This window comes from Ischnura elegans, chromosome 3 (assembly GCF_921293095.1).
Source record: "Ischnura elegans chromosome 3, ioIscEleg1.1, whole genome shotgun sequence".
Classification (NCBI taxonomy): domain Eukaryota; kingdom Metazoa; phylum Arthropoda; class Insecta; order Odonata; family Coenagrionidae; genus Ischnura; species Ischnura elegans.
In genome coordinates, this window is record NC_060248.1 from 117274137 (window position 1) to 117285835 (window position 11699).

General features: G+C 40.6%; 2 protein-coding genes across 2 annotated transcripts; both read left to right on the top strand.

The window, feature by feature from the left end:
• Nucleotides 1-4163: 4163 nt before the first annotated feature.
• Nucleotides 4164-6146, top strand: LOC124155253 (glucose dehydrogenase [FAD, quinone]-like). The gene is made up of 2 exons (XM_046528973.1): nucleotides 4164-4247; nucleotides 4512-6146. The coding sequence occupies exons 1-2, from the start codon at nucleotides 4164-4166 to the stop codon at nucleotides 6144-6146; spliced, it is 1719 nt and encodes a 572-aa protein (XP_046384929.1).
• Nucleotides 6147-9686: 3540 nt separating this feature from the next.
• Nucleotides 9687-11240, top strand: LOC124155254 (glucose dehydrogenase [FAD, quinone]-like). The gene has a single exon (XM_046528974.1). The coding sequence runs from the start codon at nucleotides 9687-9689 to the stop codon at nucleotides 11238-11240; it is 1554 nt and encodes a 517-aa protein (XP_046384930.1).
• Nucleotides 11241-11699: the final 459 nt, after the last annotated feature.

The window sequence follows — 11699 nt, forward strand, 5'->3', positions numbered from 1 at the left end:
TCTTTTAATTCAAAAGTTTTCAAGATGGACTTAAAGAACTTTTTTAACCGATAACCATCACTTCTTGGATATTTTCATGAGCGAATTGTTTTCGAAAATCAGTTTTCAATGGGAAAATTTTATTGAAAACTTCAATGGCAGCATCCCATCCAAAGCTCTGTGAGACTGTCAGCTCATAGTAGGCTGATTCGGACACCAGGTTTCGATTTACTTCTCCTCTCTCTCTATAAAATCACTCTCGATACAGCAAACAGCTCCGCAGACGTAACTCCTCCATTTCAACCATTCAATATAATTAATGGAATGAGCAATGTTCCGTTTTGAATGGAATTACAATGAGATTACAAATGTTTCACAACAGGGGAACTCCCCTAATATATTTCTCCGCCCCATAGCTCGACATGGCTCTTGACTTCCTTAGCCACATTCATTAGTACCGATCTCTTAAACGTTATTATAGCAATCCTTCTATCATCTTCCAGCCATTTTCTCCAGCATTCACTCAGCTATCAGTACAAGATCCATCCACAACAACTAGCACATAATTTCACCTCTTCTCACCTGCCATGTCGACCACTCCCTAGTTCCTATTCATCTCCGTCAATCTCATATCCTCCATGCACCAACATACTTGGCCCATTCGCATCCTCATTTTGTAAGATTAACGTTCACACACCACATAATTCCATATTATATAACATGTATATTTTAGAATTAATATTTATTATTATTTACATAATTTTCATTAACGCAGGTATCTACGGGTAATTATTTCTGCCTTGAATAAATGTCACGGCATCACGCACATGTGATTTCTAAATCGCTTCCATTCGGTTGCATATAATCAACACATTCCGCAGCCGCAGTGCTTCAAGTCTGGTTGAAAGGCATTAGGAAAGGGGTAAGACATACTGAGGATGACCGTGATCGACACGAGACCACTCTAAAGAGCAATGCATCATGCGATTGACAGAGTTCTTTCTACTCTACACGACAAATATTTGACACTCATACGACATACTTTAAGTCTCCCCAGATATCAATCAAAAAGGATACTGAGGGAAAGTTTTTCAAAGTAAAAAGAATGCCGAAAAAATGGCACTCAAATATGACCAGGAAACGCACATTCCTGGCAATCAGCACAACGCGAACACATAAGGTTCTCGATAAGAATCAATGTTTCGTACATTCGTATCTTAGCCACGGGACTCGAGTCCCGGGAATGATGGAGAGAAAACTGCACACTATCGGGACGATACCCTTGAATCCTTTACATATGTAAGTTCAAGATCAAGAGAGAGTTGCGATTAATTCGAACATCTCGCAGGGAACACGCATAAGAACTATTTATGGCAGACCCCTGACGAAGCTATGATTCGACAAGTGTATTGTGAGATGATTTTGAATGAAAAAGAAAGATGCTATTTCGCACTCGTCCGGCTACATCTTGGCTATGCAGAGAGCATATGGGATCCGACGCAAAAAGACTTAATCCGTACGCTCAATAAAATACACAGGGAAGCTATACGATTCGTCAAAAACTACTGCGGGCGTACATACAATAGACGTTAAACGAATAAAGCTGGTAGCCGCTAGAAAATCCTGGGTAGTTAACTAGCCTTACATTATTTGACGAATTGAAAATAGATACCTTTCAAAGCGACAATAATAACATAATATTAGAACCCCACTATGTTTCCAGGACCGACAGAGGCGATAAATTGAGATATTTTAACGAACGGATTGGAATGGGAATTCGTTTTTCCCCGAACAATACGGAAATTAATAAACACTAGGCGTGATTTCTTTGGAGAATTTCCATCTAGAGCATTTATTTGTTAACTGCTGTTGTCCAGACAACCCCCGCCACACGGCTTTGAGGTGGTTTGAGGAGTAGTAAGAAGACGTAGATTATCCAGGGACGCTAACAACCATTCTTCTCACGCTCCATGAGGAACCAGCTGTTACACGAATAATTTATCCGACGGCATCTACGCCACGTGAACAATTTTGTCGAAGAAAGGGCAGAAGACAATAAACTCTGGTATTAAGGCTAGAGCCACGAGTAACATAGGTATAGTTCGGATTCTCACGAAGTAAATAAAAAATACACCTTCATCCGTCCCCAGGTGCCATGTTCTATACGGGGCCGGCTTTTTCTGAGTCTCGGGCCATTCAAGGAAAACCGTATATGCATGAATAAGTTACACGACAGAGAGGATAGAGAAACATCAATGTATAAAAAGTGTGAGTTCTCACAGAATAAGAAGTTATACTATTATTATGAAACAAAAAGTATTTCAATAAAATAGTACAAGAGCTTTAGCTCGCTTTTCCATAAATCTTTACATGGTCGTATCTGACTGGAAACAGGCAAAAAAAACTCCAAGCAGGCATAACCGTTCGATTTGCTTTCAATAATTGAAGCCATGAATTCCAAAACAGGACAACTCCACTTTAATGGCTAGAAATAGAATTTTGATTTATAATCTGAAAACTATTAAAGATAACACATTGATTTAGATTCTTAAGCTTTACAAGATAATTCAGCCTTTCTGAATGTAAATTAAAATTCCCAACGGTATTAAAGCAGGAACTTGTGAAAATCGCGCTATAGTGATGTTGTGAAAATCATTAGAATTCCACCCAATTCAAACATTTTTTTAACTACAAAAAATACCCATCGAAAGTTTCAATTTCGCTTAAATAATTTTCACAAATATATAAGTTAATGTGTGACCCGAATGATTTTCAATCTTAAACCCATGATTAACTTTCTGAGGGAGCAATATCATTTTCTTTGATTTCTAAATAAATTTTATACTCAAAGTATATCCGACGCTGTTCTTGAACAGATTGAATGCCATCATTTTTTTATTTTGAAATTATTATACATTGTGGAAATTGGTGATTCACCACTTCAGTAAAACTATATTGCCAACAGCTAAGATCGATCAAGGATGCAGGACACTATATTTAGCGCATTATAAAAAGTCGTTTATAGAATATCGTATTAAAATCAATTCCAAAAACATATATTTCTGCGTGGAATTATTCATGGGTGAACAAGCCAGGAAGAATTTGACTTTTCAAAAATTAAATAGTAAATTTCCTACCTTATCATTCTCCTCTTTTCTTTTTAGCCGCTTCTTTTTTTCCACTTATACACTTATACTTATCCTATTTCACTTCTGCTACCTGTTTTTAAAATTTTAATTCCATCAATTTTTCATTTACGTTTGACGCAAAGAAATATACGTTCATATGTAAAAAAGCCATGAATAACTGATTAGCCAAAAATTACATAGAAAATTTCCTACATTATCTTCCTCATCATTTCGTGTTAGTTCCTTCCTCTACTTTAACACTTTTTTTAGTTTACTGCTGCTTCCTTTGTTTGCAAAAACCAATTTGATGCTATGATTTTCTATCATTCTCCTTCTCTTTAATGCTCGCAGCGCCGCCACCGTATTTTGGAGTCCATTTTTTTTAACTTCTCCCCACATTTAATTTTAAACTATTAGATGGATAGAAAATAGAAATTTTCGGGTTTTCACAATTTTATGATTTTATGATGACACATAGTATATTAAAATTGAAATTCATTAGAATATTACAATATTTATTAGAGTGCTATAATTTCTGTTAACAACAAACTTTAGCACCCATATGTTTTGTTACTTTTTCAATTTGACAAACAAGTTAGTATTGAAGCACTCCTAAAACATATTATTACAATGATTATTTCCCAAAAAGATGTGTCAAAATATTTGTAATTAAAGTAAATCTATTTACATATGCAGGATATTATGAACTTATAGGTTTCTCATACAGTTATTTTTACGGGAAAGTATTCTGAATGACATAAATATCGCACTTTGGCAATATTTTTACTTGTTCACCCAGCAAAGCACTAGCGTTAGACCCTGAGAAAAACCATTGAATCCGCCTAAACAAATACTTTTACTGGTATACTACGTGCACATTATTATTAACACATTCAATGCGACCCCGATTATCATGGAAGTCGTCAGAATCGGCTGATAAAATAAGAAAGAAACATAGAGAATGTTTTCCGCGCCAAGACTTACGCTCAAATACTAATATTTTCAAACGGCGCAAAAGGGTCGGAATAGGGAAAATTGCTGAAGTTTAGTAGTAACATGGATGAAGGCCATGCACATGATCGGAAGACTCGGAAGTGGACATTAGTCACGCACGGAGGCGGAGAAAGGCTGACCGGCAGAGTACGTCAATTGACATGCTCCGTATCTCGGCTTGGACTGGACCACGTATATTGATAAGATCATAACTTATATTTTTATTACGACAGTTTGGAGCGCGTTCCATGGCCCGTCTTCCGGTCCTGGGAGCTGGAACGCGCCCGAAACTGTCGTCCGCAAAATATGAGTCAAAACGGAATGAACCCGAAAAACAATCACTATTCAACTGTCCGCGGAAGCCTTCGTAATAATTTTATACCTAACTAATTGCACAAAAATATTTCTCAGGTGCTTCTCCTCGAGGCCGGTGGAGACGAGCTTACCCTCAACGACATCCCACTCTTAGTCGCCTTGTGGCAGCTCACACCGATGAACTGGGGATACAGGACCGTTTACCAGGAGGGCATGTGCGGCGCAAACAAGGAAGGCCGATGCAACTGGCCCAGGGGGAAAGTCCTGGGAGGAAGTAGCGTCCTCAACTACATGATCTACACCCGCGGGCATCCCAAAGACTACGATGAGTGGGAGCAGCAGGGTAATCGTGGCTGGGGATTCCGAGACGTGCTCAAGTACTTCAAGAAGTCGGAAAACGCTCACATACCGGGAGTCTTCGGAGGAAGCGATGGCAACAGATCGCCCTACCATTCGTCCGGAGGCTATCTGGACGTCGAGCACCTCCGATACAGGACGCCTCTATCGAACGCCTACATTTCAGCCTTCGAAGAGATCGGCATAAGATACAATCCAGACTACAACGGAGAGTATATGGAAGGTATGAGCTACCTGCAAGCCACCACTAGAAACGGATCGAGAGTGAGCTCAGCGAAGGGCTTCCTCAGGCCGGTCAGGACGAGGTCCAATCTGCACGTGGCCAAGCACTGCCACGTGACCAAGATCAACATAGATCCTAAGACAAAACGAGCCACGGGAGTGGAGTTCCAGAGGCATGGCAGAAAGTACTCCGTCAGGGCCAACATGGAAGTGATACTTTCAGCAGGAGCCATAAATTCGCCACAGATACTTATGCTTTCAGGAGTGGGACCTCAAGATCACCTTAAAGAGAAGGGAATTGCCGTGATCAAACACCTTCCAGGAGTGGGGGAAAACCTGATAGACCACTTGTCGTTTACCGGTTTTGTACACACGATCGAAGTTCCATATGCCGTAATCCAAAACAGGGATGTGAACTTCGAAAGCGTAGCAAAGTACTACGAGCACCATGACGGCCCACTCGTACTTCCGGGAGCAGTCGAGAACATAGGGTACATAAGGACCAACCTCTCCGAAGGCGGACTGCCGGACGTCGAACTGATCATGCAGTCCACTAGCATGGCCGGTGACAACGGCTGGGTCACCAGAAGAGGCATCGGAATCACCGACGAGTTCTACGATCAGTACTTCCGACCGCTGATCGACCGCGACTCTTGGACGGTACTCCCAGTGGTCATGAGACCACGATCGCGCGGGAGCATCAAGTTGAGGAACGCGAACCCGTTCACCTGGCCCATCATGAAGGGCAACTACTTCGAAGACCCTCTCGACATGGAAGCGATGGTAGCCGCCCTACAACGGGCAAAGTCGCTGGGAAACACGGAAACCATGAGGAAACTGGGAGCGAAACTATACGAACGTCCCGTGCCGGGGTGCGCGCACTTATCTTTCGGATCGGACGAGTACTGGCGCTGCGCGGTCAGGCAGCTGACCCTGCCCCTTCATCACCAGTGCGGAACGGCGAAGATGGGACCCGCAACGGACAAAATGGCAGTAGTGGACGACTCCTTGCGAGTCCACGGCATTAAGAATCTGAGGGTTGTGGACGCCTCCATAATCCCCACCATGGTGGCAGCACATCTGTACGCGCCCGTGCTCATGATAGCAGAGAAGGCGTCGGATATGATCAAGACGACGTGGAGATCAGTGTAGATTATTTAAAAAAATCGGGAATTACAACGGTTGCCGTAGAAGGATAATATTTTCTACCATATTAGTGCATTTTTAGCAAGTTTTTTTTTAACGTTTTCTCGAATGAAAATTACTTCGTGGAAAGGTGAAGAAATTCAGACAAATTGAGTATCTGCAGACATTCGGATCGAAAGATGGGCGAAGTTCATATTAGTGAATATCTTGGAAAACATTTGTTTTGCATTTCCGCAAATGAAAATTATTTTGCGCAAAATTCAACAAAGTCAACGACGTGGATATGTGCAAACATTCTGATTGAAAGATGAACGAAACTCATCTTTGCCCCAGTCTACGTGAAAATGATGTAAAGTGGTCTCACCACCATTTTCCGTCGAAAACTGTGATAGCAAAGAATGTAAAATACCAGGGAATCATGACAGCAGAGGACAATGCTATACTATCCTCGATATTCCACTATGCGTGTACATTTTCACATTCAGAGGTAAAATAGTTACATTGTTTCATGTTGAAATTCTGAAAAAATTAAAATAAAATCATGGTAAATGAATTGGAAAACAGAACACCGCTATACCTCTCCAAAATCTATCAAAAATGTCATAATCAGTGGATATCAAGTCATAGTACGTGGAAATATTTTAAGCAATGTATATCAGTTATTAAAGTAAAAAATAATATTTTCTTAAGCTGATAGAAAATATTTATTGGCAACTTAGTCATTTTGTGCCCGCTAATCCCAGCTTTCCACCATTCGGGAATACAATAGAATACATTTCTTCGGCAACTAAGATTGTAAATCTATTTTAATTCATATTTACAGAATTTATGCCTGAACTATGACCAAATACTAATTGTAATATGTCTACAAAAGACACTTAAAATACGGGTTTAGGCGGATTCAATGGTTTTACTCCGGCTCTAAAGCTCTATATTGTAATCTATTTCGTAACTGGGATAATAAGAAAAAAATTTGCCTAAATGCAATATAAATGTAGTTAAGAATACTTTCTCTTAAAAATAACTGTATGAGAAACCTATACGTTCATAATTGCCTGCATATGTAAATAGTTTTGCATTAAATTCAAGGAAATGAAATTATCGGTGTCACATTTTTTTTGGGAAATAATCATTGTATTTAATATGTTTTACGAGTTTCATTAATTCTAACTTGTTTATCAAATAGAAAAAATCAATAAAACCTATGGGTGCTAATGATCTTTGTTTACACAAACTATAGCACCATTATAAAAATTGCAATGTTCTAATGAATTTCATTTTTAATATACTATTTGTCATCATAAAATCATAAAATTGAGAACACCCGAAAATTTCTATTTTCTATCCATCTAATAGTTTAAAAATAAGTGTGCGGAAAAGTTTTAAAAAATGGCCACCAAAATACGATGGCGGCGCTGCGAGCATTAAAGAGAAGGAGAATGATAGAAAATCATAGCAGCAAATTTGTTTTTGCAAACAAAGGAAGCAGCAGTAAACTAAAAAAGTGTTAAAGTAGAGGAAGGAACTAACACGAAATGATGAGAAAGAAAATGTAGGTAATTTTCTATGTAATTTTTGACTAATCAATTATTGATGGCTTTTTTACATATGAACGTATATTTTTTTGCGTCAAACGTAAATGAAAAAATTAATGGAACTAAACTTTACAAAACAGGTAGCAGAAGTGAAATAGGAAGAGTATAAGTGGAAAAAAAGAAGCGGCTAAAAAGAAAAGAGGAGAAAGAAACGTTAGGAAATTTACTACTTACTTAATTTTTTGAAAAGCCAAATTCTTCATGGCTTGTTCACCCATGAATAATTCTACGCTGAAATATTTGTTGTTGTATTAGATTTTTATACAACATTCTATAACCGACTTTTTCTAATGCACTTAATATAGTATCCTGCATCCTTGGACGAACTTGGCCTTTGGAAATATAGTCTTACAAAGTGGTGAAGCACCAATTTCCACAATGTATAATAATTCAAATTAAAAAAATGATAGCATTCAATCTGTTCAAGAACAGCGTCGGATATACTTTGAGTATAAAATTTATTAAGAAATCACAGTAAATGATATTGCTCTCTCAAAAAGTGAATCATGGCTTTAAGACTGAAAATCATTCGGGTCACACGATAAATGATATATTTGTGAAAATTATTTAAACGAAAATAAAACTTTCGTTGGGTCTTTTGTTTAGTTAAACAAAATTTTTACTGGAGGGATTCCTGATGATTTTCACAACATCACTAAAGCGCGATCATCATAATTGTTTGCTCTAATACCGATGGGAATTTTAATTTACATTCAGAAAGGGTGAATTATCTTGTGAAGCTTCAGAATCTTAATCAATGTGTCATCTTTAATAGTTTTCAGGTTATAAATCAAAATTCTTTTTCTAGCTATTAAAGTGGAGTTGTCCTGTTTTGGAATTCATGGCTTCAATTAAATAAAGCAAATCGAACGGTTAAGCCTGTTTGGAGTTTTTTTTGCCTGTTTCCAGTCAGATACGACCATGTAAAGATTTATGGGAAAGCGAGCTAAAGCTCTTGAACTATTTTATTGAAATACTTTTAGATTCATATTAATAGTATAGGCTCTTATTCTGTGAGGACTCACTTTTCTTTAAATTGATACTTCTCTTTCTTCTCTGGCGTGTAACCTATTCATGCATTTACGGTTTTCCTTGAATGACCCGAGACTCAAAAAAGGAAGGCCCGTATAGAACATGGCACCTGGACACGGATGAAGGTATTTTTTTAATTTACTTCGTGAGGATCGGAACCATACCTATGTTACTCGTGGCTATAGCCTTAATACCAGAGTTTATTGTCTCCTGCCCTTTCCTCGACAAAATTGTTCACGGGGCGTAGATGCCGTCGGATAAATTATTCGTGTAACAGCTGGTTCCTCATGGAGCGTGAGAAGAAGGGTTGTTAGCGTGCCTCAATAATCCACGTCCTCCAGCAGATACGTGATTATTTTAATTTTTTCAATTTTACATGTCCATTACCATGGACATATTCATTGCGGGCCCGATCTTCATGGAAGTCGTCAGAATCGGCCGATAAAATAATAAAGAAAAATAGAGAATTGTTTCGCACCATAACTTCCGTTCAAATACTGCTATTTTCAAACGGCGCACACAGGTCGAAATAGGGAAACTTGATAAAGGCCATGGTACTACTAAAATTTTAGCAGTACCATTAAGTAGTACCATCATAAAGTTTAAGTTGTAACATGGGTGAAGGCGAGGCACACGATCGGAAACTCGGGAGTGCATATTAGTCAGGTACGCAGGCGTCCGACCGGCAGAGTACGTCAATTGGTGCTCCGCGATGAATGTGTTAATACTTCAGAACGATTAATGTATTATCATAGAAAGCTTCCTTCCTACCCTTATTTCCATTGAGTATTAATGAAAATAAATTAAACCTAACTAATTGAACAAAAATATTTCTCAGGTGCTTCTCCTCGAGGCCGGTGGAGACGAGCTAACCCTCAACGATATCCCACTCTTCGTCGCCTTCTGGCAGCTCTCACCGATGAACTGGGGATACAGGACCGTTTACCAGGAGGGCATGTGCGGCGCAAACAAGGACGGCCGATGCAACTGGCCCAGGGGGAAAGTCCTGGGAGGAAGTAGCGTCCTCAACTACATGATCTACACCCGCGGGCACCCCAAAGACTACGACGAGTGGGAGCAGCAGGGCAATCGTGGCTGGGGATTCCGAGACGTGCTCAAGTACTTCAAGAAGTCGGCAAACGCTCACATACCGGGAGTCTTCGGAGGAAGCGATGGCAACAGATCGCCCTACCATTCGTCCGGAGGCTATCTGGACGTCGAGCACCTCCGATACAGGACGCCTCTATCGAACGCCTACATTTCAGCCTTCGAAGAGATCGGCATAAGATACAATCCAGACTACAACGGAGAGTATATGGAAGGAATGAGCTACCTGCAATCCACCACAAGGAACGGATCGAGAGTGAGCTCAGCGAAGGGCTTCCTCAGGCCGGTCAGGACGAGGTCCAATCTGCACGTGGCCAAGAACTGCCACGTGACCAAGATCAACATAGATCCTAAGACAAAACGAGCCACGGGAGTGGAGTTCCAGAGGCATGGCAGAAAGTACTCCGTCAGGGCCAACATGGAAGTGATACTTTCAGCAGGAGCCATAAATTCGCCACAGATACTTATGCTTTCAGGAGTGGGACCTCAAGATCACCTTAAAGAGAAGGGAATTGCCGTGATCAAAGACCTTCCAGGAGTAGGGGAAAACCTGATAGACCACCTGTCATTTACCGGATTGGTACACACGATCGAAGTTCCTCAAGCCATCATCCAAAACAGGGATGTGAACTTCGAAAGCGTTGCAAAGTATTACGAGCGCCATGAGGGCCCACTCGTACTTCCGGGAGCAGTCGAGAACATAGGGTACATAAGGACCAACCTTTCCGAAGGCGGACTGCCGGACGTCGAACTGATCATGATGTCCACTAGCCTGGCCGGCGACGACGGTTGGGTCACAAGAAGAGGAATCGGAATCACCGACGAGTTCTACGATCAGTACTTCCGACCGCTGAACAACCGCGACTCTTGGACAATCCTCCCGGTGGTCATGAGACCACGATCGCGCGGGAGCATCAAGTTGAGGAACGCGAACCCGTTCACCTGGCCCGTCATGAGGGGCAACTACTTCGATGACCCCCTCGACATGGAAGCGATGGTGGCCGCCCTGCAGCGTGCAAAGTCGCTGGGAAACACGGAAACCATGATGAAACTGGGAGCGAAACTATACGAACGTCCCGTGCCGGGGTGCGCACACTTACCTTTCGGATCGGACGAGTACTGGCGCTGCGCGGTCAGGCAGCTGACCGCGCCCCTTCATCATCAGTGCGGAACGGCGAAGATGGGACCCGTAACGGACAAAATGGCTGTGGTGGACGACTCCCTGCGAGTCCACGGTATTAAGAATCTGAGAGTTGTGGACGCCTCCATAATCCCCACCATGGTGGCAGCACATCTGTACGCGCCCGTGCTCATGATAGCAGAGAAGGCGTCGGATATGATCAAGACAACGTGGAGATCAGTGTAGATTTGTAACAAATCGGGAACTACAACGGTTCCTCGAAAAAGGATATTTTTTCTACGATATCAGTGATTTTTAGCGAGTTTTTTTTATGTTTTCTTTAGTGAGAATTACTTTTTGGAATTTTCAAGAAAGTCAGACAATGCGAGTATGTGTAGACATTCGGATTGAAAGACGAGGGAAGTTCATTTAAGAGAAAATCTTTGCAAACTTTTTTCTTGCCTTTCCGCTAATGAAAATTATTTTGCGCAAATATCAAGAAAGTCGACGTAAGACAACGTGGATATGTGCATTAGGGTTATGACTTTTATGTAACCCCATGTTCCTGTGCTATTAATTGATGAACATTTGTTCAAAACTAAAGAAAAAGACATTCTTTCTATTTAGTTTTTGAAAAAGGTCACCCCCAACCTAAAAAAACTATTTTTACCATAATACACGTAAGGTGAAAAAATCATTTTGTAG

Coding starts and splice junctions, on each gene's coding strand:
- LOC124155254 (XM_046528974.1), top strand. CDS start 9,687: ATGAACTGGGGATACAGGACCGTTTACCAGGAGGGCATGTGCGGCGCA.
- LOC124155253 (XM_046528973.1), top strand. CDS start 4,164: ATGGATGAAGGCCATGCACATGATCGGAAGACTCGGAAGTGGACATTA. Junction 4,248..4,511: donor GAGAAAGGCTGACCGGCAGA/GTACGTCAATTG, acceptor AATATTTCTCAG/GTGCTTCTCCTCGAGGCCGG.